Below are 27,801 nucleotides of genomic sequence, written 5' to 3' on the forward strand. Positions count from 1 at the left end.
TGCTAGATGGTAGCTAGCTACACAAGTCTCATAATAACCTTTTCTTCAAATTTATGACATGACATTGATCATGTTCTTATTAAGTTAAACTTGTAAGAAGGTTTAGAATAAGTTAGTAAAAGATGTTTTAAATATTCTTACTAACTGAAGAATATAAACCAAGAATTGTTGAAAAGCATGCTGTTCTTGTTTACTGGCTTTCCCGCCATTTTTATCCCATCCAAACACACAGTAGCCGAAAAAAAGTACAACGGGCGTGACAAAAACGAGGTCGAGATTAAAAAGGACTGCCGCGCGCACTTCGATCTTATTCTCATGTCACTCGCTGTTTCTTTCATCCACAGAAATATTAACAAAAACATAATCCATTGGAATAAAAATTGAAATGAATGACGCAAATAAATGAGAGTCAAGTGATTTTTCAAGAGGTATGGGAAAGGGAGAAAATTATTTCCTCTCGTGTGAAACACGATGCAATAAAGTATAAAAAGCATTGATAAACGTATATTCAGATGTAGTTTTTAATAAACACCTAATTTGTCTTATTAAAAAAAATCGCAAACGAGAAACAACTGCTTGAAACAGTTGTTTCTCGTTTTATATAGCTGCAAGAAATCGACCTTTGCTACAGGCATAACCTTTGTGAAAGTACAAATATGGGAAAAGATAAAAAAAGTAAAATTGAATGCTTGATAATAACTAAATATTGTCCTTGTTTTTAAAGCAAAAAAAATTCAAGTATATGTGAAGGGACGAAGTTTGAATTAAAAATAACTTCGGAATATATTTATTTTTTAGCTCGTCAAAAATGCGTAAATATGTCTTAACCACAAGATTAAAATCTTATATTTTACCATCTTGTAGTCTCGTGTTTGCGATATTCATAATAAAGCTATATAATGTGTAAAATGGCGCGTATTAAAAAAGGGTGAATGGAAGCGCGAGGTGCGCAATTAAACATTCATATTTCGACTGAATCGTAAGCAAAAATACGATTCGTTACAGAATCAGGGGGTTGAGTATAAAGAAATTGGAACTTCCTTTTCATTTTTTTAATAGTAAAAAGTAGTACAATAGTTAAAAGAATTTACTGAAAACTTTTTTAATAGTATGCTTCGTGTTTTGTTTTGTTTTATTTACTTTTTTTTAAATTTATATGAGTTTTAAATAAAATGTTGCAAAGGTTGAATGGAAATGAAGTTGTGAAAAGTGAAATTGTTCAATTTGATAACCCCCCCCCCCCCCCGTCTGTTGCGTTACTAATTAAGCTAACTAGTACTTGCATAAACTTAATGAAGCAAAAGTGACAGAAAAGATTTGCAAATGGTGAAAGCATGAAATTGATGCAAAGACTTAATAAGTAGGTTTTCACACAAAAAAATTTTTTTTGCACTTTAGATAAATATTTCTTTCTATATTTTGTTGCGTGTTATTTCAGGAAAAAATTGAACTGGAAAATCAGGAAGGAGATTTCAATTTGGCAGGGCGGTATTTAATCGTCGATATAGAGAGAAATTTAAGGTTTATGTATTTTACTTGTTATACAAGTTTTAATTAAAATGAAGAATCTTCGAGAATTTACGTTGGTGACAAAAGATAACCAAACTGCTTACTTACCCGGAGACGTGATCCATGGAGAACTCTATGTCAGTTTTGATGAACCGATAACCATGAAATCAATGCGAGTGTGTCTCTTTGGAGAAGGTGCAGGGACGTGGCTTCATCAGGAGGATGCCAGCTATGCAGATGCTTCCAAAGACTCGGATGGAAAACTGATGAAGCAGACTCTCGTCGATGTTGGACTTCTCGTGTTCGGCTATGCTGGTGATAAGGATGAAAACACAGAAACGCATGAAAATGGGAGATACGTGTACGCATTTGAATTTAACGTTCCAAAGAATCTTCCATGCACGTTTAAAAGTCCTATTGAAAAAGATCTTGGATTTGCTAAATATTCTTTACAAGCTATAATATCCAGACCAAAAAAATATGACAAGGTTACGAAACTCGCTATAGTAATAAACAAGTTGATAAATCCAGAACATATTCCGTCAAATATCACTCCAGGTGCTATGAAAGATGCAAGTGTTGTCAATTCTGCTTGCATGCCTGTTGGTACTCTGAGTTTTGAAAGCTACCTACCCCAATTGTGCTACACACAAGGGGATAACATACAAATTCACGCCAATGCAGAAAATAATTCTCCAAAAGTGATGAAAGAGATATACGCTAAACTGATTCGAAGAGTTCGTTGCAAATCAAAGTTTGGCAGCAGTACGTATACAATGGAGGAAACAAAAGTTCATGGTCCAAGAATACCTTCCGAACAAAAGTAAGAATTATATGTTTCGTTATTTAAAAATAATCGTCAACTGACTAAACAAAGTGTTTCTTAAAGTTTAAAAATGAGCAGCTAGTCAACACTAATTGTATTCTCATGCCATGCAAATCTCACGTTTTTTCAGTATATTTTTCAATGTTTAAGTGGTGCTGACATGATGCCTGTATAGATATTCTTTACTTTCTTCAAGGCAGACATACAATATCCTCAAAAAAACTTTGGATCAAATTTGTTCTTCTATTTACTATAAAGTTTTGTACTTACTAGCAGAATATTAAAATATTGAAAATAAAAAAAGTATAGTGACGTTAAAAATTCAAAATCAAAACAACGTTTTGTCAATACAAATACATTATTGATTTATTTATTTATTGATGGGTTCTTTAAAGAATGTTTCGTGTACACGTAGCTTTTGAAAATAATTAACAAATGGTTATTCCAATTAGAGGAGACTTGAGTGTGCGATCAGCCATCTTGACGACGGTTTACTACTGATACTCTTTCTCATCATCTTTGTATCTTAACTTAAAGACTATGATGTTTAACGACAACGCGTGAAAACGAGGCTATATTCAATAGGGAGACGTCTTTTAGGCTTTTTTACACTTTCCGGTGTGGTGTTCCACCCGGCGATTTATACGTTCCTGTTATAAAAAACCGCTTTACAATCGACTTATTGCCAGAACACCTAAAATTTTAAAAAAGTTAAAAACTAACAGAAAAATGATAATTTTGGTATAAGAAATTATCCAGATTTAAAAAAAGGAGAATTTCTCTAATGATTGTGGTTGCTAATGCTTCAGTTTTGTGAAAAACATAGTCGAAATCAAACTATTACCGTTGCCTATTTAAAAAACGTATCGATTTTTTTTGAGCAAAGAATTATTATTAAGTAACTTCTGGAACTATAATTTCGGCGACAGATCAAAAAATTTAAGACCTAAATCTTTCAACATCTCTGATGGTTTGCTTTACCATGCAAATAAATCGCTATGGATTATCGCTAGTTATCACATGTTGCTAACGGTACTTTGAAATATTGTCATTGATCGTGCACATGAGAAATCGTTATTTTATGCAGAACAAAGTAGTCTCCATCCTGTGTAGTACAAATTATTATAGAAGTCTTAAATTTGATGACCTGTGAAGACACTGATCTAAAACGTTTGGTTTAAAACCACAACAACTATTCACTCTGTAATCTGTTCAACCTTAGATTTATTTGGGACAATCAAAAAATGCGAATACCTTCAATAGGCTCAACTGTGACTGGGAATAATGATGACATAAGAGTTGATTACATTGTCCGTGTTGGTATGCACGAAGACAAGGGAAGCGAAATTCATCTCGACCTGCCTGTTATTATTGGTACGATTGGTAATAAGGAAGGTATGATGTTTTTCTGATTGTTCCTTTGGTTTGTTTTCTTTCATAGAATTAACAACAAGAGAGAACTTTCGATGTGCTAGCATTTAACTATAATCTTTATATGTTCGTCTTCATATTATTTTGTTCATTTGCAGATGAAGATAAAGAAGAAAAAATTGAAGATAATTTGTTTGATCGTAACCAACATAATTATGGCCTACAAGTTATTAAAGCAGCAGAACGTGACAATTATCGCGAAACATTAAAAGATAAATTAGATAAATCGGGCACACTGCCGCAAATTAATAGTGAATCTAAAATGTCAGATGACAACATCAGATCTAAGGAAAGTAGAAATAAAGGCGAAGACACAGCTGACGGATATGAGGCGTATCGCAGTTTTGATGACAGCAACAGATCTAGAGTGAAAATATTTGATGATGATATCAACATAGCTCTTTCAGATGCTGATTTGGATATAACCATAGGTGATGATACATTTAATTCAGCACGTGATGAAAACGATGGCCGAAGCAAGTCGGCTGCAGGTAGACCAATAAAGAAAATAAAAAATCAGATAGGAAAGGAAAGAAGTGCTTCAGCTGATGGCAGACTAAAAACACCAAAGGACGGTTCTGCTGAACGTGGCAGAGTGGGATCCGGATTAAGTTCTAAAGGTTTGCGACAAAAGTCAGCCTCACCATTGGGTAGCAGAGGAAGTATGGGAAGCATAAAAGGGAAAAACGGTTCTAAAGGGAAATTAAATGAAAGTAACGGTTCTCTTAGGAAAACAAAGTCAGGTTTAAAGGGAAGTAGCCAATCTCTCAAATCAAATGGATCAAAGGGTGCAAATAAAGGTAAAAGTGGGAAAGATGATCTAGAAAATTCAACAAAATCACTGCATGGATCACAGTCATCTCTTATGGAAGATTTAATTGCCGGAATGGACAGTAAAAAAGATGGAGAAACATACAACGAAAATAAATGGGAAATACCTAGATACGTACCAAATGCAATTGATGGAGAAGATAAAAACGCAGGATTTCGAGATGCTAATCAATGGAATAACACCCCAAATAGTAGAAACGAACTTGAAAATTCCCCAAGCCTTCTCCATGGCGCTAGCACTCCAATAAAACCAATCACAGAAGATGTCCAAGCCTTTGCTGAAGAAGGCGACCTTCATGCAGGACTTGAAGATGAAGCTTATTTGAACAAACTGGATGAAAATTCTCCAAAACTTCTCTATGGCGATTACCCTATTCAAAACCAATCAAATGATAGTGCTGGCGCACATAGAGAACCAATTACAGAAGACGTTCAAGCCTTTGCTGAAGAAGGCGATCTCCATGCAGGACCTGAATATGAAGCTTATTTGAACAAGCTAGATGTAAATTCTTCAAAAATTCTCTCGGGCGATTACCCTATTCAAAACCAATCAAAAGAAAGTGCTGGCGCACAAAGAGAACCAATTACAGAAGACGTAGAGTCTCCCATTATACCATTGAGGAAAAATAATGATCATGCTACCGTGGACGACGAAGAGTATTTACGAGAATTTGAAAGACTTGAACAAGAATTTCAAGCTAAGAGTCCTTCAGCACAAAAGCGAATGCAAGAAAGCCGACCTATTCCAGTAGAACACACCGAAGAGCAGGGTTCTGATCAACTTTTAAATGGAGGATATGAAGTAGATGGAGAATACCAAAGTTACTCTCAACATCCAATGTCACCAATTACAGAAGAAAAAGAAGAGGCAGTAGCAGGTACAGGTTTAGATGGTACACAAAAAGTTTTGGGAGGAGAATTAAAAACATCAACCCCTGCATCAAATGCAATAAGCAATGACCATAATAATTTACATAATTTGAAAGACAACGCATCTGCTGATCCGGGGAATACCAAACAGCATGTTACGCCAGGGAATGATGATTTGCAACGTAAAGATGATGGAGATACTGACGGAGAAAAAAAAGTGGGGGATCATCAAAAAGATGAGAAAAAAACAGGACTGAGTTCCCCATGGGGAATAGTGGGGATGATTGACAGGCTATTGGGAAGGAAAAAGAAGGAGGAAGACAAAGAAGACAGACAAACACCTTTAAAAAAGACTGATGCTGATTCTGCAGCAACTGCTAGTATGAGTGAGAATCAAAGAGAAAATACGCAACAAACAGACAAAGTGAATGATAAAGAAAGAACCAAACTTCCTGAGAAAATAGAAGGTAAGAGGGAAACTTCTGAAATTCAGGGTATGCTTGATGCAATTGATGGAGGTAAAAATTTTGATAAACAAGAAGAGCACAAAACACCAAGTAAAGATCCGTTGAACACTTTGGATAGCAGCGGGAAAGTAGGTGAAGGTGAAGATGTACAAAAATCAAATAAAGCAGCAGAACAAGATAAAGGTAAAGATGTGCAGAAAGAAATACAAGAGGAAGGTGACTTGAAGCACGGAGATCGAAGACCATTTTTTAATGACCAAACAAATGGCATTTCAAATTCTGAAACTAAATCCACCAAAAGCGAAGATCAATCCGAGTGTGATACAAATACTGACATGCCGGATATTCCAGATGAGGATCCAGAGGAAGACAGTCTTGAAGATATCAATCAGCAAAACAATCTACCTTCCAAAAATTCTGAATCCATAAAAGATCAAACAAACACAATTATGAAAAACAAAACAAAATCTACTAAACCGAAAACTGGACCCAACAAAAAAGAAAAATTAGAAGCGTCACAAAAGTTAGGCAAGCAGGGAAAAAATAAAAGCGAGAACATAAAGAAGATCTTGCCATTAAAACCAGGAATATCGAAAAAGCCAAAAGCTGTAGCAAAGAAACCTGCATCGGAAGCAGGCAAGAAAGGAAAAGGTATTCGCATTCCTACTAGTATACCTGCAACGAAACATGACAGTTCTTTCTCATCAGATTCTTTCTTTTCATCACATTCATCGTCAGAAAGTGACGACGAACAGGAAAAGAGAACATCTAAATTAAAACAGGCAGCTGGGGAACTGTATGGTGACTCTACACAGGATAGGAAGACAGAAAGGGAAAAAGGAAAACACGACAGAGACAAAGTAGCTGGTCCTAGAGAGGCAAGAAACGAGAAAAAACAATGCAATGATATGTTTCCTGAAGATGAAGGGTACGGAACTATTGGAAGACAAAAAGATAAAAAGAGTCCAGGGAAGGGACAAGGTAAAGACAATGAAAAATTGAGCAAACCTAACCAACCTAGCTCTAAACGACCACCACTGAATAAAATAAGCAATATTAAACCACAAGATAAGCCTGTATCGGAAAAACACAATAAAGCTAATGTAAGCAAGAATCCTGCTAAGGTGCAAGATTTATCACCTTCACAAAGTCCAGCAAAAGAAAAGATAAAAAAGCCAATCGGACTGGAGGACAAGCGTTTGAAAAAGCACACTACAATACCACCTAAAGCTTCCAAAATAAGTTCCAAATCGCTTCCGTCCAAAGGATCTACGGATAAAAATGGAGTTAAAAAGCTAAAAAAAAGTCCCGACACAGCCAGCCCAAAACTAAAAGAAGAAAAGCCATTGAAACAATCAGAACATATCAAAGAAGAAGAGCCAACACAAAACAAAGTCACCCAAAAACGACACCCATCTGCACATACATCTTCCACAGACAAACTTCCCTATGTAGCCTCTCCTAATCATATCAGTGACCAGTACTATCCTGACCACCATAATACTGACAATGACAATCAAGAGCCTGGAGATTCGCCACACCATCCCAACCGATCTTCATCACCGATTAAATCTAAACAGGATCCAACATCACGACAACAACATGGCTCAGCAACAGAGAAAATACATCAACACGATCCCTGTTATAATGATCCAGCAAGAGTACAACAAAGCCCTGAGGATCTATCACGTGGTGGAAACCGATCTTCATCACCGATTAAATCTAAACAGGATCCAACATCACGTCAACAACATAGTTCCGCACCAGAGAAAATACATCAACACGATCCCTATTATAATGATCCAGCAAGAGTACGACAAAGACCTAAGGATACACCACGTGGTGTCAACCGACCTTTATCCCCGACTAAATCTAAACAGGATCCAACATCAAATCAACAACATGGTTCTGCACCAGAGAAAGTACATCAATATGGTCCCTATTATAATGATCCAGCAAGAGTACAACAAACACCTGAGGATATATCACGTGGTGGCAACCGATCTTCATCACCCACAAAATCCAAACAATATTCAACATCACGTCAACAACATAGTTCCGCACCAAAGGAAATACATCAACATGATCCCTATTATAATGATCGAGCAAGAGTACAACAAACACCTGAGGATATACAAAAAGATGGCAAGCGATTTTCATCACCGAATAAATCTAAACAGGATCCAACATCACGTCAACAACATAGTTCCGCACCAGAGAAAATACATCAACATGATCTCTATTATATTGATCCAGCAAGAGTACAACAAACACCTGAGGATATATTACGTGGTGGCAACCGATCTTCATCACCGACTAAATCCAAACAAGATCCAACATCACGTCAACAACATAGTTCCGCACCAGAGAAAATACATCAACATGATCCCTATTATAATGATCCAGCAAGAGTACAACAAACACCTGAGGATATATCACGTGGTGGCAACCGATCTTCATCACCGACTAAATCCAAACAAGGTCCCACATCACGTCAACAACATAGTTCCGCACCAGAGAAAATACATCAACATGATTCCTATTATAATGATCCAGCAAGAGTACAACAAACACCTGAGGATATATCACGTGGTGGCAACCGATCTTCATCACCGACTAAATCCAAACAAGATCCAACATCACGTCAACAACATAGTTCCCCACCAGAGAAAATACATCAACATGATCCCTATTATAATGATCCAGCAAGAGTACAACAAACACCTGAGGATATATCACGTGGTGGCAACCGATCTTCATCACCGGCTAAATCCAAACAAGATCCAACATCACGTCAACAACATAGTTCCGCACCAGAGAAAATACATCAACATGATCCCTATTATAATGATCCAGCAAGAGTACAACAAACACCTGAGGATATATCACGTGGTGGCAACCGATCTTCATCACCGACTAAATCCAAACAAGATCCAACATCACGTCAACAACATAGTTCCGCACCAGAGAAAATACATCAAGATGATCCCTATTATAATGATCCAGCAAGAGTACAACAAACACCTGAGGATATATCACGTGGTGGCAACCGATCTTCATCACCGACTAAATCCAAACAAGATCCAACATCACGTCAACAACATAGTTCCGCACCAGCGAAAATACATCAACATGATCCCTATTATAATGATCCAGCAAGAGTACAACAAACACCTGAGGATATATCACGTGGTGGCAACCGATCTTCATCACCGACTAAATCCAAACAAGATCCAACATCACGTCAACAACATAGTTCCGTACCAGAGAAAATACATCAACATGATCTCTATTATAATGATCCAGCAAGAGTACAACAAACACCTGAGGATATATCACTTGTTGGCAAGCGATCTTCATCACCCACTAAATCCAAACAAGATCCCACATCACGTCAACAACATAGTTCCGCACCAGAGAAAATACATCAATATGATCCCTATTATAATGATCCAGCAAAAGCAAAACAAAGCCCTGAGGATCTATCACGTGGTGGAAACCGATCTTTATCACCGAATAAATGCAACCAGGATCAAACATCACGTCAACAACATAGTTCCGCACCAGTGAAAATACATCAACATGATCCCTATTATAATGATCCAGCAAGAGTACAACAAACACCTGAGGATATATCACGTGGTGGCAACCGATCTTCATCACCGGCTAAATCCAAACAAGATCCAACATCACGTCAACAACATAGTTCCGCACCAGAGAAAATACATCAACATGATCCCTATTATAATGATCCAGCAAGAGTACAACAAACACCTGAGGATATATCACGTGGTGGCAACCGATCTTCATCACCGACTAAATCCAAACAAGATCCAACATCACGTCAACAACATAGTTCCGCACCAGAGAAAATACATCAACATGATCCCTATTATAATGATCCAGCAAGAGTACAACAAACACCTGAGGATATATCACGTGGTGGCAACCGATCTTCATCACCGAATAAATCCAACCAGGATCCAACATCATGTCGACAACATAGTTCCGCACCAGAGAAAATACATCAACATGATCCCTATTATAATGATCCAGCAAGAGTACAACAAAGACCTAAGGATATATCAAAAGATGGCAACCGATATTCATCACCCACTAAATCCAAACAATATTCAACGTCACGTCAACAACATGGCCCTGCACCAAAGAAAATACATCAACATGATCCCTATTATAATGATCCAGCAAGAGTACAACAAACACCTGAGGATATATCACGTGGTGGCAAACGATCTTCATCACCCACTAAATCCAAACAATATTCAACAACACGTCAACAACATGGCCCTGCACCAGAGAAAATACATCAACACGATCCCTATAATATTGATCGTAGAAGAACGCAGCAAAGACCCGAGGATTTATCACAAGATGGCAAGCGCCCTTCATCATCAACTAATTCGAAACAGGACCCATATTTGCGACAATCTCATGACGAAAAACCAGCAAATGGAAAACACGTACATCAATCTCCAAATCGACAGAAGAAAGATCAGATTTGGTCAGCAAAAATCGATGACGGCTTTTATGACCCTTATTTAAAGGTGCATGAAAGCATGCCAAAAGACGCAAGTTTCATACCATCACAAGTTCCGGACATAATTGCCAATGTAAAATATAAGTCTCCAAAGACAATGGTCAAAACTAAGAAAACACCCCAGGATGCTAGCAGAACTCCTGAGAAAATGGATAAAAAGGGCAAACAAAAGAAACAAACTTTAGCGTTTGGAAAAGACAACGGCAGTAAAGAAGAAACTAAATCAAACAATCGAAAAACAAAAGTTAAAGAAGAGAAGATTCATAACAAAAAGCTATTAAGTTCTACAGCAAAACCCATAAAAGAAAAAGTGACATACAGTGACGACGAAAAGGTTCCTTTAAATGACAGATATATACCCATTATTCAACATGACAAGATACATTCAGGAGGAACTGGCGACACCTTACTTCAAACTAATAAAAATTACCCAAAAATCCAAGGTCATGTAAACTTAGCTGAAACTAGTCCGACAAAGAAAGCAGTAAACAAATATGGACATAATGACAAAACGAAGAACACACAAAGTAAAAATCAAAGTCAGAACGTTACAAAGAAACCTTATGTATCACCCTATCGTCAGATACCTAAAAGTAAAAAGAGAGTCACTCCGCCCGAACATGCAAAACAACTTAGGGAAGCCCAGAATGATCTTCACCCAAGACCAGATGAATTAGTCGGGTTAGAAGCTATGCTGGAAAAAGGAGTAAAAATAGGTCCTGAACTAAGTATGGACAAAAATAATGAAGAATCTATGAGGAAAGGAAAAAATGTGTCCTCCTCTAGGTACGGATCTGGAATACAACGATCTCCTTCGGCACCTAATGCTCCAGAAGATCTTTCTAGTAACGTTGATATGTCTGAATCTAAAGATAGGTATGTCAGAATGAAATCAGAAGACGCTGAGGTTTTAAGATCACAATGTAAGCCTAAAAATGATGCCAAAGGATTTAGCAGCAGTTGGAATGGACCTCGTGATTACGGTTACATGGAATCACGAGGACGTGTTTTGCCATACGTCGGACACATTGAACGAATCGATCATGATAAAAGTGTTTCATTGGAAGATATAGATAGGATTCAGAATAAGTACTCAAGTAGTTTCGAGAAAAAACCAGCAGGTATTTCACCAGTTCATTCAAACAGTTTTGACTTCGTTTTGGTCCCACCATACGCGACAGAAACAGTCACACTTCATGGAGGAAACGAAGATGTAACACTGGAAGTAGTGCTGGATGAAATAAAGACAAAGCAACCAACGCAGGATAAGAAAGAAAATCAGCACATCGTAATAAAAGACGAAACTAATTCTGAAACTGGGATACATACTGCTGACGCAATAACTGAAGCTACGAAGTCTGGAAATGAAAATAAAACACAGAAAAAACAAACAGATCTCCCGCTAAAAAAAACTGAACGTGATATATATGAAAATCAAACAGGTAGTGATAAAAATGAAGACGAAGGAGGCAATAAAAATTGCAGAGTTATAACAGAATCGCTGACTCTCCCCCCTGTACCTACTGAAAGCACGAAGGTGCCTGAAGGAACGTTAAAGCTGCCATTACCACCAGCTAAAACAGAAAGCAAAAAGGACGACACAAAAACCGATAGAAATTTAAACATCAACAAACCGAGTTTAGGTGGTTTCGTAAATGGAGGATTCTCAGTAGAGACAACAATACCAAGCAGGGAGAAAATCATCGTGCCGGTCAATTACTTTCCTTTGACACGATCACCACCAACGACTAAAAAACAGAACCAAACACGGCAAACAAGCGATGACGTCACATCTAGGGCAAGAAGTGCCTCACCACAGAAACGCTCTTACAAAACAGAAAAAGAAAAACGGAGTCGCAGTTTATCTCCTATTCAATTTAAAACGCCAGATGAAACAAGCCAGAAAACAGATTCGTCTAAACAAAAACCTCCCAAGATTTCTAACAATAACACTCAAAAATCTAAAATTCCCTTACGAAGTCCTCGCGATGCAACCCAAAAAGCAAATAAAATCGCACAAACAACAACGACCTCATCAACTACCAAGATAAAGAGTCCACGTTCAACGCAGGGTGAAGTAAAAACACAAATTGATACTGGCGGCGATCACAATTTATCTACATCGTTAGATCATTCAACGTACGACGAAAGAGTCGTGATTGGCGGTGGGCTTATATTTAATTCTCCAAAAAAATCCCTGAAACGAACGATAGTAGCAAGAGAAAGGAAGTCCAAAGTTCGTGCTACTTCCTCTTCCAAAATAAGAGAAAAAGAGAAACCACCTCGATCAAGATCAAAAATTATAGATCCAACCTATACCTTAAAATCAAGTTACAAACAGCCAAATAATAAGAAACAAAAAGATGAAGTTGACGAATTAATTGAATTAGCATTGAAAGAGGAAATAAAACGAAGCAAAATGGATGGAACAGAACCTTACAAGGAACCAACAACTTCGTGTGGATTCGCTGGATCCATTCCACGTATTGTTGCATATGATGTTCCGTGTAGCCCTATCAAAGAAAGGAGAACTGATGAAAAAAAGAGCAGCACCATACCTTACCAAACAGAGAGAAATACACAACAAACACAAAGTATAACTTCATCGAAACAAACGTTCGATTTTGTTGGTGTTACACCTTCGTATGAAAATAAAGTCAATCTAACAAGGTTTGAAAAGAAACAGAAAGAAGAATTAATGTCAGGTAGACAAGAAGGAAAACCAATGTTCGAAGAGAATTATATTCATCAAGCACAAGAAAAACAAAATAGACAACAAGGTGTCGTTATTATGAGGAAACCGCCTAAGTCAGATGTTCGTCCTCTCCGTTCCAAATTTAAAAACAACAGTCAGTTAGATACAAACAACAAAACTGAGATTCTAGCTACAAAGATTCCACAATGGTACAAACAAACAACACCTGCGGGTGAGGGTGTAAACCACTTAAAAGTTCGGTCACGTGACGACAGTTTTGATAGTTTTGAGCATCATGAGAAGTTACTGGGAATTGTGGACGAGCATGGGAAATTAAAACGTAAACGAGGCTTGCTAGAAAGTATACTTGGTGAAGATGAATACGAAGAACTACAAATAAGAAAATCTAGAGTACAAAGAAGAAGATATAAAAGGTTTTTAGAGGATTTAGAAACAGTCAAACATGGACGACCTGCAAGTTGTCCCGGTGCTATTGGACCAAGAGAAGGCTGGTTTGAAATTTCTGACCAGATGTACGGAGACATCAACAGTAGTGAGACAGGGACAGAATACACAAGTGATGACGAACACTACGCACGGTAAGAGTAAGTAACCACACTACACACCAATCATATTTCACATTAACTTGTTTCCAGACCTTTGTAAAGAAGCCAAGTGTGGCTCCGTTTTTTTTGTGAACAGCCTTGAAAAATATTCTTAAAGAGGGTCGAGCTCAAATCACCAAGTTTTTTCAAGACGTCAATAAAAACTAAGCAGGCGAAGGTCGCCGTGTTAGTCAAGTAAACATGAAACACAACAATACAATTTTTAACTTTTTATACTTTGTAACAAAATGTGTCACTCTCTTTAGAATACAACTGACTGAGCCACAACAAAAAAATACTGATGACACAAAGTTACACAGAACAACTCCTTATCATTCTATCCCGCCCAAAGGAACACATGTCGATTTCCCGCTAGGAGGGTTTGGTTACGAAGAAGAAATATTGGAAACGTATCAATTTATAGAAGAAAGAGAGCGAAAAAGATAGTTTAATATTTTTTATACATAAACCAACAAGTGTTTCTCTCTCAAAATTACTCAGACACGACGCATTATACAGAAAGCTGTTCATTCGCATGAAAAATCATTTTCAATAGACATTGTAGTATAAAAAACTGTACATAGTTAAAAAAATTTGTAAAAAGAATTTCTTTTTCCTAATAAAATTACATTAGTTAATTAGAAATCTGTCATGTCTTAAATTTCTTGCTTACGCAACACTAGCCTGTCTTACGTAAAACTAGCTTCAAACAAGTGTTTTTCGTTTTTTCTTCTTTTTAACAGGTTCGTTGCGTGTTGTGTCTTCCGTTATCGAGCGCTTACCGTGGCTGGACAGCCTAAAAAAATATTTGAAATCATTTCTAAAAAAACTTATAAAAACAGGCCGTTTCTAAAATTTCACTTTCAGCATGAGGGTCAATTTGAAAGGGAAGAAATCTTTATATTAAAGAACTAATTCCTGTTTAAAGCACATAGAGGTACACTGAATTTATGCGTTAATTCCAGGATGCTTATTTGAAAGGGGGCGTGTATGGAATTGTAGGTAACTTTACTATACTATTTTTTAGAGAGGCGTTGCTTTTTGATTGAGGGTAGTTGGATCGGCTACTTGCCGTGGACTCATAACAGCAGCCAAAAGAAGTCAATATGCAATCTCCTTCCTAAAAATGTCACGTGTTTCCAACGCTAGTTTGTGAGGCCAAGGACTCACTAAGCATAGGAAACGAATTAACTGATATAATTAAATGTTAGGTAGTATATTTACCTAGATTCCATTTTTTTTTGTGGGCAGTCTCTTCTTTTGTGGTTAAGATCGCCACATATATGACAACCAATCTTTTCTCTATATAACAATGAATTAGATTTGAAGCGTATACGCATGTGACAGGGAACGGTTACAAAACAAGAAAACAATAAGATCACCCTTCTTTTCACGTAAAAAATGATTGAAAGTACCTTCCACATTCATGGTTTGCAGGTTCACAGCTTCCGCAAGTATCACAGTGAACTCGACCTATAAAACAACAAGATATTTCAGTTACTCGTATAACTTTCTGATCAGAAGATTTCACCTACATTCTTCTTACCGAAACAAAAAAACAAACTACTTCTGCATTTCTTATTTTACCTTGATTTTTATGAGAACAGTGAATTTTGTATCAATACATTTCATTCTACAACAACAAAAATCCATGTCACAAGAGAAGCATATCGCCATTGACAAACTTAGAAGGAAAAGAAGCCAGTTTTTTTAGCCAAATTTTGAGCAAAACAACATGTCTGTCATTAACATGCTTCTTTGTTTATTTCGTTGACTGCGCCAATTTTTTCGCCAATAGGCGCCCTAATATATAGCAAGGCAACAACGAAATCTGGTACATTCGCTTCTTAAATTGGAGGTATACATTACATCTTTTCGGTATTACACGAGTTCTTAAATTATACAAGTCGAAGACTATGATTAATCTCGAAACATTTCTTTTTACCACTCACCAGGTTTCACGCATTTCTTGCAAGTTTTACAATGTACATATGTACGCCCGTCCTATAAAAGGATAAAATAGACGTATAAGAGGATACTATGAACAGAGTTTATTGGAAGAAAGAAAGATGCGGAAGACATTTACCTTGGACGTGCACAGTTTGCAAATTTTACAATGTCTATTTCCTTTATAAACATATCGTTGACATAATTTGCAAAACCTAGATTGAAAAAGAAAAAGAAATAAAAGTTTTTTAAAAGAACAAACGTTATAGGAATAGATATTGAAGCGCGATGAAAACCAAACAATCTATGCAACAAAACAACGCACCGGTATCCTTCTTGTGGGAGCGCAACGCGATCTGCAGGGATGTTGGTGAATACTCGTACTGGCGATCCACGAGGGTTTTTTGAGTTGTTAGTGTAATGTGGATGGTTAGAGTAGGATACCTATACAAAAGAAAGAACAAAATTTGTTATATATTTTTTAAAAGTTTTGTTCTGCTCACCAAATACAATCTAAGTGAGATACAGCGGCTTGCCAAACAAAGCATCAAGATTAAAAAAAATTGAATAAACACGAGACGAACTTATTATCTTACCTTATAGTCGAGCATGGTGAAGTCTCCTATATTCTTGTTTACATGCGATTCAAGAAAGTAGGGAAAGACTAGAATAGTTGGTAACACTTCTTCACTCCCTGCTTTTAAATAAGATACAAAACACTCAAATAGTTAGACTGTACTCGAAGTTAGTCAAAAGCAAACGAAGTAGAAAATCACAGACACAAAAGGTTACACAAGCACTTAAAGTCATTTTCGTATAATAATCATAAAAAGTAAGTACGTTATATTACGCGACAATCTTGCAATAAAGTCAGGTGTTTTCTATTAGGACCAAAAAGCGAGAACACGAGCAAATTCATTAAGGTAAATTCTTCATGCAAATAATTGTTCAAGAATTTATTAGATTAATTTCAGGATATATTTCAATTCAACATGAATCATCAGCTAAAATAAATTAAAAACAGATTAAAACCTATCCGAAAGGTTGTCTCAGGTGGTATACTATATTGTTTGTCCAAGTTGCGAAGCTTGCTATGTAGGCCAGACTGACCGACAGATCACCCGACCCAAAAACACTCGAATCCGACAAAAACCGATGGTGCCCCTTTTTATGGAATGTGATATTAAACTAAAAATGGAACACGTGTCTATTATCAGTACAGCAAGAACAATAACACAATTATTAATTATGGAAGTCCTAGCGATCAAGCCAATAAAACCTGAACTGAATACCAAAGATGAATACAGTAGGCGCATAGTGACCATTAAATTATAAATGCGCTTTAACAAAATTTCAATTTTATCCGTAGAAAACTTATTGTAGTAGACTTTAATACAAAGATTTGATGTGGACACTGTATCTCTTTTTATTTCATTTTAGCTGATGATGGTTCACGTTAAAATGAAATATTTTTAAACGATTATTTGTATGAACAAATTCTTTTTTCTTATATACCTTCTGTCTTTTGTTGTGTTTATTTAGAAATAAGAAAAGTAATTTGACATATTAAAATGACCTTTAAAATATTTGCAGTTAATCATTCTGCTTACCCATTTTCCACAATGATTTTAAAGTCTTTGCCAGAATATTTACAAGGCCACCAAACGGAGGGTCAACAATGATCAATGTTTCTATCGGACTTTTCTGCGACAAAAACCCTTTACACTTTTCCACACCATTCTTTTCAAAGAAGAAATTGTTGAACATGTTATACTGGAGAAAGGAATTGGATGAATAGAATTGATGCTAAAACGAAAGAAAAATAACAAACAAAAACTATGGATTCATCGTTCACCTAAAATATTTAAAATACTAAAATAATGACCTACAGATTTTCTCCCAAACAGCGCATGTATCACAACATTTTTCATACAAAGGATTATAAATAAAAGAACAAATGAGAAACACTTGCGATTTCTACGCAATTTATGCACTTAGAACCCAATTCCCCTGATTTTCTAGCCTTGTAAAAGTTTTTTCATTTAAAGTAATTGAACGCGAGGTGGAATTGAAAATTAAACTGAAAATTTTGTAACGGCATACCAATCTTTTGTCGATATCCAATAAAAATACGGAGATGTCTGATTTCAGCCGAAGCACCTCAAATAGCCTAAACAAACAAAACAAGCATAATTTTTGTCATAGGCAATAAAACAAAAATAAAAAACAAAAAGAATGAAAAAAAAAACCTACCTTGGAGTTCCAATACAAAGAATATTTTTATATCCCAAGCGAGAGATTGTTGTTGATAGGAACTTGATAGTTTCTTGATCAAAAAAATATTGCTAAAAACAACAAGATCTGATAGGTTTACTAAACAGGCTAAAATAAATATCATAATGAAAATAATAGAAAAATACGCTTACAGCATTGTATTTTTTGTTTTCTTTTGCTGTCAATAAATGACTTGGTGACTCAACATCAGATAAGCTTAAGATTTTCGTTTCATGTTCACGATGTTCGTCTTTGTTCTGTATTGTCACACTCGATTCACATTGGATGCACCATTCATCATTCTCTTTAATTACATCAGGGGATTTTCTCTTTTTTGACAAGATCTTCTTGACTTCCTGTGCAATGCGAAATCAAAATAATGCATTAGTCATAATAGAAAATATAAAAAAATTTAGCTTAAGGAACATTTTATTGCACTAAGTTTTCATTGTTATGTGTGTACTCATACAAAGAAACTTATGCTTACAGCTTTTATAAAAACAAAATTGCGAGAGAATTAATTGATGTTGTAAGAAAAAATTATACGAGATTTATTATAATTCCTTGCCCAGTTTAAAGAAAAAATGCCGAGTATGAAAATATGAAATATTAACCAAGTTTTGCTAAAATGTGTTTTAGGTGGGAAAAACATTACCATAAAGGTAATCAAATATTGTCGAAAAATTAGGAAGTATTATTTTTAGGACAAATTTGGTCTAAAACGGTATTTAAGTGAAAAAAATGTTTTTATGTCAATGCCACTATGCCATGCAACAACAACCAAGCAAGAAAAACTTACCTTCTGTCTAAGTAACTTTCCCTTTGTTAGTTTTTCATCTGCCCATTGAAAAAAGTCACACTCCTTTCGATCTCTACAAGCTGAGCAAGCATAATACTTCCGAGAACCTTTTCCAACTGTAAAGCGTTCGAAAAGTAAAGTTGGTCCTAGAGAGAAATCAAAAAGGTTAAAGAAAACCCAAGGTATAAAATGATGTTGAACTTATATTAGTTAAAAAGTTGGTTAATGAATTATAATATCATATTTAAGAGATAGCAAATTTGGACATTTTATGTCATCAGTAATTTTAGACTTGTTAAGGGATGTGCATTTAATCAATGCATAGATATTATAAAGGCGAATTGATTAACATAATTTTTTTTGCCAAAATAACACTTGTTTGCTCGTCTCAGGCCTCTTAATTCTTTGCTAAAAAACCCATAACTTAGGATCTTCATGACAGTTTGCAATTAAATTTTGTGAGTAAACATATAGAGCCTACAAGGTTGTTCAAAAAATTTTATTGCAAACCAAGTCACAGATCCTGAATTATTGGATCTTTGAAAAAATTTTAAGACGCCTGGGAAGAGCAAACAAGTGTCAATTTGGCAAAAAAATTATGTTAATCAATTCACTTTAAAAAAATATTAACTTAAATTGACCTGAATTGTTTTTTCTGTACATTTCTATTTAACAGTTTTTTAACCTGCTAAAAAACACCTGCTTCATTTTTGTTTTCATTCTTTCCGTATAAATGCTGCAAGTTACGCACTAATCAAAATGTTTTAAATTTAAACTACAACGAATTTGCTAATGGAATTATTATGGAACATTCTACAGTTTATTTTTATTAAAAACACACAGTTTGAATTCCTGTGTTGAAAATATAGTCTACGTACTTTTTATGTAAACATGGCAAAACGTCAGTTAACTTTATTCAGCGAATTTGCGACGGAAATGAAACTTTATTCACAACCAAAAAATGAGTATCAAAAATTTTAAACATGTTTTTCTCCAAAAACAGTGCTAGTGGTAAAACAAAAGAAGCTTTAAAAAAATCATCTGATAAGCTTTGGAAAGTGGTATTTCTTTGTTTTTATTATTATTTTATTATTTTATTATTATTTATGATTAGAAGTTTTTATGAGAAGAGATCAGACTCCCAAAACTAAAAGCAAATTTTTCAAAACTTCGGCTCCAAGAATCGGAGAAGCATCAAATGCAGTCTCAGAAAAAACTGACGAATCCAGTATTGATTTTCAATGTGTATCAAGCACTCCATCTTTTTCTACTTCCACGAGTGTCAGTTCTTCGTTCGCTAACCCTGCGTCAGTGAAAAACAAGAGAAAGCTTGAAACTGCAAAAAATATCTTTTCGTTAAGCGGTAGTTGGTTCCGTAAAGACTCTAAATTAAAACAACGTCTCAATGATGTTGAAAAAATATCAAGTAAAATTCTAAAATTACTGAAAAATATGAAAAGTATAAAAATTACCGCAAATAATGGAATGTATCAAATCTTATAGCTAACATCCAAAAGAAAGAAAATTTTATATGCCGGACCATCCCTCTCCTGTCGAATTTAATTAAACATGTTGGTGATAACACGTTTCTCAATAATTTGAAACGTCGTATCACACAAATAAGGGCAACAAGAATCAGTAAAATAGATCCGTCGGATGACTTTCATATTGCCGGCACAAATGATACATCTCTATCCTGGGAAGAAAGTATCGATAACCTGATAGAAGCCACAAGTTTACATGAATACATCAAGCCATTCTCATGGAAGCTCATTTTTAAACTATCAGAGTTCCTTCAAAATGTTACATCAGTTTCAGAGGAATTTTTGACAAAAAAGTTCTCCATTGCTGATGATAAACACACCCTATTAAGAAAACACATGCTTAGCTTGTTTCCAGTTATGCATATTAAATTCGCAAAGTTCACAGCTTATGTCAATATTTGGCAAATAGGCTTGGACACAAACATTGAGCATCTGGAAGAAAAAGAAGAAACAAGCTCAACAAATGATAATAAAAACAATATGCGATCAGGAGAGAATCAAACGGATGAGCCACACGAAAAGGTTGGCAGACCTCTAATTATTCAATATCCTGACATTATTCACAACCTTTGTGAAATCACATGGTAATGTCGCACAAGAGCAACAACATAACTACACTTCCCAGTCTGCAGGTGTAAGTTTCAAGGACGTGTGAAACCACTTACTTAAGGCAATACCGGAACTGGGTGAATGTGGAATTTCACTCAATGCTGTTGGATATCTCTTTGGTCCACCCAACAAAGCAGCTAATACATAGCTACACATTATACAAAGGTTATGTTGCGGCTAAGGTACCACAAAACAATATTAGAAAGAAAAACAAAAACGCGCATTTTCTTTTTGCTAGAGTAAAATACAGACGTGAATTAGCAGCTATGTTTTCCAACAATTTAAGTGTAATGTCTGCAGATTGCATGAATCAGTTGCGGTGCTCTTCAAACACCACAACTTCAGGTTACCACCAAATCAGTCATCGATTCATGGAAGATGATGGACCAAGCGTATTCGACCATGATTTTCCAGTTCCAAGATATTTGATAAAACCAAGTGGCATGGAACCGTGCAGCAAAAAAAATTCGGACCCTATTCTCTGATACCATTGTAACAACAATGACACTTCCGACAACGTGGAAGATATATTAGCTGATATAGTTTCTGCTGTATCTGAATCAGTGATTAAAAATCCTAACGAGGATTTTGTTGTGGATTCACATGGTGGGAAACATATTAAACTCCACACAGTGGTCCCAGCTTCGTTTACTTGAGATCGTCAAAGCTCTTAAGTGTGAATATGGAAACTCACAATAGGGATATTAAGTCACTTATGGAAAAAATCAAAAGTGAGAACAAAAAAGATGTCCTTCTTTTACCTGATAGAGGTCATGACCGAAGCCAGCAATCATACCCTAATTTGTATTTTTACTACAAGTTGTGGAAAGAACATGACTTGGATATGATAATTGTATGGTCTTTCGCACCAGACTATTCTGCTTACAATCCCATAGAACATTTGTGGTCGCCACTTTCTTGAGCTGGGGTGCCGGGAAACCCCTTTGCAGATGACGATGAATGACCTCCTGCATACCTGTCACTTCCACCAGCAGATAAATTGCAGAAAGAAATTTCTGTTTTTGATTGAGAAATGCAAAAGGTAAAGCTGCATTGGGATGGCAAAGACTTAGATGGTTGGCTAATTTTAACACAAGTCGTAGAATCAAAGGAATGTCTTGACATTGGTGAAATGGAATATAATTTGGTCCATGAAAATTGTATATTTAACTTCAGCATTCAACTTACCCACCAAATTTAAAGAAATTCATAGGACTTTCAACGAAATCATAAAAATACTGATTGACGCAGCTGCGAAATAATGATTAAAAAGTGTGGTTCTTGCAAGTACTGTACAGAAAATCATATTTAAAGTACGGCGTTATTCAATTTTATCGAAACACACACCATCTTCGACCCACAGCCCTCACATGCAATAGAAGGTTCTCTTAGGACCTTTTTGAAAATGACTGAAATTGAAAAAAAGGACCTCGTATTACCAAACACTTATTTCCAAAACAAAAACAAAAAGAAACTTGTGCGGAGTAATATTTGTCCTGTGTGGGTGTTTTCTTCAGAGACAGAAATGAAAAGGCACTTCAAATTGAACCACCCAAAGCATAAAATGCCACCATCCAAATCTTTAGTCAATGCTGACAAAAACGTAGTGTTAGCTAGAAAAGGGAAATGCCCAGATAAGACCTACGTTTCTTCTTTCAAAACGTACCATCAGTTGCTGAAGTATAAAAAAACTACCAGACATGTAGGATACAAGAAAAGAAGCTCTGATAATTTCAAAGCAGGGGTAAAGTCTAAGCAATTAAAGCTGATGGCGTTTTTTGTCAAGTCTTCTTTTAACAAGAAAAATGTTAGCATTTCATCAGTCACCAATCGAACGGACGACGACAACTTTGAAGGTTCAAGTCACAAAATGTTTGCGCTTTATGCCAAGAAGAGGAACCACCCAACATGAAAGAAAGTGCAAACACAATCAATTGGGTGTGTTGTAATATCTGCGATCAATGGTATCATAACGTTTGTGTTGTAATTGAAATAGCCTCTGGTTTCGATGTGTTTACCTGTATGGACTACGAGAAATGACTTCGGAATGTACATTTTTTACACTTAGATATTTTTTTACTAACCGCATTGTTACGATTATATCCTTCTGTTTCGTTTTATTTATAAAGACCATTGAGCAACCTCAACCCCAGGCACTCTTTGTTCTTTACATAATATAGAGTCGGAGGTACCACAGAGTCTATCATGCTTTAAAGTATATTCTGCAAATTATCTACTCCGTAGTGCCGACCTGATAGGCTGTGTTATGAGCAGTTTGCTTATGTAGCTATATCTAGCTACGTAAATGATTTTTGACTCTTCCCGTAGATCTATCTATTTATCTATGCCCGTTAGATAGATATGCATATTTTACATAGCTAGCCTCACAAATATTGAGGGATATCACGGCTGTTTTACTACGGTCAAACCGCGAACAAAATTAAAATGGCTTCCACAAATTTTTTTGAAATTTTGCATTTTATCATTTTTGAAAATATTGAAACCTTTTTTGTATTGCTTTAATTTTACTGAAATAAAAAGTATTAAAACGATCTATTCTCCTTTTTAAATATATAAATATGTTATACATGTGTGTTATGGATTTCAAGCTACTTTGTTGAACAAAACACACAAAACTAAAAAAAATTATTTTTGGTGAAGTATACCATCTTTTCAAACTTGTGCCAATGCCGCGCTACTAGCTACAGACTTGAAATTTGGCATGAGGGCCTGGAAACATGGTTCTATCAGCCGGTACCATGCACCGTTCGTCTCGCAAACTATAAACTACTTAATTTTTAAGTTAAGTTCTTCTTTAGGCGCTAAAAAAGAGGAGAAAAAGTTGCCAAAGTGGTGCACGGCAATTTGATGTAGTTTCTGTCTAATTAAATAAGTAATCTAATATTCTAAGAAAGTCACAGCTATGGCGTTTAATGTTTTGGTAAGTATGGCTTTTTCAAAAAAATTACGGCGGCCCGGTGTTTACTTTGGACTTGATTGCTTGAACGGGGAATCCTAGTTCAAAACCAGAATTTTTTAAAAGTGTTGGAATAAGCGAGACAACGGTGTCTTAGCAATTTTGAAGCTAACTAAAGGTTGGCAGACCAGAGGTAAGGACAAAACAGTAAACTACTTTATTTTGCAGGGATTTAACATTTTTTTTTGCTATTTAATTAACAACTAATTTAATTAGTTGTTCTACGGGCCTGACCAACCCTAATTTTCACGAAAACAAAAAAATAATATCAAGCAAAAAAGTTTTAAAGAAGAAAAAAAGGAAAAAAAACAAATTCTCATCCCATCTTGTGAAAATATAATGACCATAGAATGATGTTATTTTTAGTTGGTTGAATGTCAACAAGGTGAATCAACAACGTTACTTTACTTAGGACCACTGTTGTTAAGGCCACTGGAAGCTGATTTTTTGTTCATGGTAATTTGTTGTGATAAAACAAAAATGCACGATGTGCTAATTTTGTAATCACAAAAATAGTTACGTGGTTAAACAGAAGTTTTTAAATTTTTATGTGATTTACAAAAATTAGCTACTTTCGCTAAAATAGTTATAATACAAGCGAGAAACAAGACAGATTATTGTCATAAACCCTCCTTCGTTATGATTAATATACATGTTTAAAATTACGCTAGCTAAACCGTAATACAACAAGACTTTAGTCGATACCATTTAGGAAAAATAATTAAAACAAGATAGAATACGCTTGTCGTAACACCCTCCTACGTTATGGATTTTAAAAAAAAATGATTCTACCGCTGTGAAAGACTTTATATATTCTCAACTAAACAACCATAGTCTGAAAAAGAATTTGAACTTAAATTTAGATTTTACTATAAAACTGCGCAAAAAACATTAAACACTAAAATTGTTTTTTATTATTTTAAGTAGGAGAAGAATAACTTGCTGTATAAGTTTCGAAACAGCGCAAATACAACCTGCTGCAAAATAATACAAGTATAGTCTGTACAACTTTCAAAACAACACAAGAAAAATTCTTGCTGCATAAATTTTAAAAATAAGTTTTTTAGCATGCAAGTATTTTTATCTTTTCACCTTGAGAACTAGATATACATATTTTTTAGTTAGACAAATTATTATTTTTTCTTTGCAACTAAAAAATATAAACTGCGTGCGTTATGCAAAAATACATAGAAAAACTATTGTCATAACAACCTCCTCCATTGTTATATTTATTATTTTTTTGTTGTTCCAACCATACATTCTCGAAAAAAATTATTTTTATTTCACTGACCGACTTACCGTAAGCTACTATCGACTTTGCCCGTAGAACAACTAATTAAATTGGAGTTGCCTAAGATCACCCTTGATTTTAAGAAATTGTTTTATAGCTTGTAAAACTTCAAGCGTGGCTAATTGTTATCTTTTTTTAATCTTTTTTCTTCTGTTTTGTATTTTTTTGTAAAAAGTAGCTATTTTTTGGCCCTACAGTTTTGCATTTTGCATCGTGTTCTGTAGCTAAGTAATTTAATACTTCTTTTTTGTATTTAGTCAAGACTTCGGTGGGCTTTCTCAAGATGAAATTGTTGAAATCAAAGATGTTTATAGCTAGCTAGCTAGCACCCAATCTTGGCTTTATCACAAGATTGGGTGCTATTTTATAAAATTTATAAAGAAACACAAAATGATTGCTTTGTATACATTTAATGGGTATTAATAAATAAACTATTTATGCACAACTAGCATTTTCTACTAGCATGATAAACTAGAATGTTGAAACTGTCGACTCTGAATGACGTTTTATTTAATGTATCGATGTCACATATTTAGCCTGAAAAACCTTAGGACCAAAAGTGACCCTTAGGACAATTTCAGACAGTTAAATATTTCATCTACATCATCTTTAATGGCCTCAGAATCCAAAGTAATGTTTTTTATTCAGTTAAACGAATTTTAAGCATACATTCAGGCTATAAAGGCTGTTTTTTACATATTTCTCACATTTCACCCAAAAATAACCCTTTGGACAATTTCAGACAGACTAATACTTCATTTACATCATTTTTCATTGCCTTAAAATCCAAAGTAATGTTTTTTATTCAGTTAATAAACGAACTTTAAGCATGTATTGAGGCCCAAAAGACCGTTTTTCACATATTTCTCACATTTGGCCAAAAAAAAAACCTTTGGACAATTTCGGAAATAATAAAATTAAGAAATTTAATTCCAGATTTTTAACCTAACCTGTGGACCATAAAAAACATGTTTTCTTAACTTTATTCCAGAGATATTGTGGAAGAGATTCATCTAAATGATAATTTTTAAGTCATTTTAGACATTTTGGCCTAAATTTACCAATTTCGGACAGGTGTCCAAAACAATTTATCTGAGATTATTATTCTTTTTACAGAATATAAAAATCTTCTTTCGTTCTTGAGATATCCTGTTTTAACTGAGAGGGTAAATCAAATTATTTTTTCGTAACATTTTTGTTCGCTCCGAAACAGCCATGTATACCCTGTCTATTATTTCCAGGAGGGGCCATGGCTTAGATGGAGAGTCCTGGAGTAATGCTCATTTTGAGCGACACAGACCCAACTACGGCCCCGCTCTACTAGACAACTCCCGGCAACATCCAATGGCCCACACAGTGTGCCATCTCCCCAATTTCCTTCACATTGCTTGAATTAACCTGGGGCTTTTGTACCATTCACTCGCATATGTTGAATCGCCGTCAAGAGAAATCGAACCCTGGTCTCCTGCACAGAGTACAAGAGCGATAACCAGTAATCCACGGCGCGCATTTTCTCCAAATGAAATCAAAACAACTAGCTAGCTACGTCATGCAAAAAGTGATCTAGCTACTGGACTTTGTTTTTTTCTGACAGTAATTTTAAATAAAGAATAAATAAAAAAAGTTATACAGCATAATTTATATCCCTGGCTGTAATATTGGGCGATGGGCCGTATATAAATTGGCGGGAACTCGCTCTAGCCTTTGAAGGGATATATAAGTTAGCCTGCTAGTTGTTTGAGGGGTAACAAAAGCACTTTTAGAGTCTTAAAGTTCCTATTTAAGCCACAGAAACCACAAATGGAACCTGCGACACCTCACTTAGACATGGGAGATGGGGCCAACGCTCTGGATTTACAATTTGAAAAAATTATCCTAAAAAAAATCAGTCAAAACAATTTCCCAACTATTTTTGCAGTCTGACATTACAACTTACCATGTTCACAAAGTGGAGAATCTTGTTCTGTTTCGCTGTCAACTAAAGCATCCACACCAAAGGATCGATACATTTTCAAGCCTTTGACCATGTGTTACACGCTACTTCATCCGCTCTGTTTGTTTTCGAATCCTTGCAGATCACCAATAAAAAGTAGTCCCCGAACCCGTGCTAAAAAAAGGCTGGAAGAAAATAGACACCCTGCTGTTTCCGAATTAAAAAAAGCAAAAAAAAAAAACCTGGGGATGAGATTGCATAGATGTATTGGTAAACGCCATAAGTACTACTTTAAAAAACCAATTTTACTTTGAGCGCTCCCTTGTTGTAAAATGCATTTCATCGCTTGGATTGGCTTTAAAACCCTAAAGCCTGTAGCGTTTTTTGATATGAGAGGATGAAACGCGTCATATCAAAAAACGCTACAGGCCCTGGGATCGAGGTTGAATTCAGATTTACCCTGAACGTACACAAGGACTTCCCCGCAAACACAGCGTATGGACACTGAAGGGATCGCAGAGTTACAATTAAAACTTTGCTTTAATAATTTTATTTTAATTTTATTGCTTTGTAGCTAGAATATGGTTATAATTTTTCATTGTGTTAAAGGTTACCTCCTGCGTTCTCTAGAAATC

At 35.4% G+C, this 27,801-nt stretch overlaps 2 protein-coding genes across 5 annotated transcripts; one reads left to right on the forward strand and one right to left on the reverse strand.

The window, feature by feature from the left end:
• Nucleotides 1-1,287: 1,287 nt before the first annotated feature.
• On the forward strand, nt 1,288-14,437 carry LOC130644310 (uncharacterized). Of its 3 annotated transcripts, XM_057449856.1 has the most exons (6): nt 1,288-1,360; nt 1,439-2,332; nt 3,558-3,730; nt 3,865-9,179; nt 9,333-13,786; nt 14,059-14,437. In XM_057449856.1, the coding sequence occupies exons 2-6, from the start codon at nt 1,560-1,562 to the stop codon at nt 14,237-14,239; spliced, it is 10,896 nt and encodes a 3,631-aa protein (XP_057305839.1). In that variant the 5' UTR covers nt 1,288-1,360; nt 1,439-1,559; the 3' UTR covers nt 14,240-14,437. The 3 variants fall into 3 exon arrangements, with proteins under 3 accessions (XP_057305839.1, XP_057305838.1, XP_057305840.1); XM_057449855.1 differs by having other exon boundaries at nt 3,865-13,786; XM_057449857.1 differs by having other exon boundaries at nt 3,865-13,792; nt 14,059-14,234.
• LOC130644315 (rRNA N6-adenosine-methyltransferase ZCCHC4-like) lies at nt 13,974-27,403 on the reverse strand. 2 transcript variants are annotated; one of them, XM_057449866.1, is made up of 13 exons: nt 27,170-27,403; nt 18,813-18,958; nt 18,166-18,369; nt 17,993-18,084; nt 17,843-17,909; nt 17,350-17,545; nt 16,336-16,433; nt 16,065-16,183; nt 15,879-15,954; nt 15,745-15,796; nt 15,208-15,265; nt 15,017-15,094; nt 13,974-14,588 (listed from the first exon to the last, which is right to left on the reverse strand). In XM_057449866.1, exons 1-13 carry the CDS (start codon nt 27,258-27,260, stop codon nt 14,498-14,500), a joined length of 1,368 nt encoding a protein of 455 aa, XP_057305849.1. In that variant the 5' UTR covers nt 27,261-27,403; the 3' UTR covers nt 13,974-14,497. The 2 variants fall into 2 exon arrangements, with proteins under 2 accessions (XP_057305849.1, XP_057305848.1); XM_057449865.1 differs by having other exon boundaries at nt 16,336-16,436; nt 27,170-27,396.
• Between the last annotated feature and the right edge of the window lie 398 nt (nt 27,404-27,801).

Source organism: Hydractinia symbiolongicarpus, chromosome 5 (assembly GCF_029227915.1).
Source record: "Hydractinia symbiolongicarpus strain clone_291-10 chromosome 5, HSymV2.1, whole genome shotgun sequence".
Lineage (NCBI taxonomy): Eukaryota > Metazoa > Cnidaria > Hydrozoa > Anthoathecata > Hydractiniidae > Hydractinia > Hydractinia symbiolongicarpus.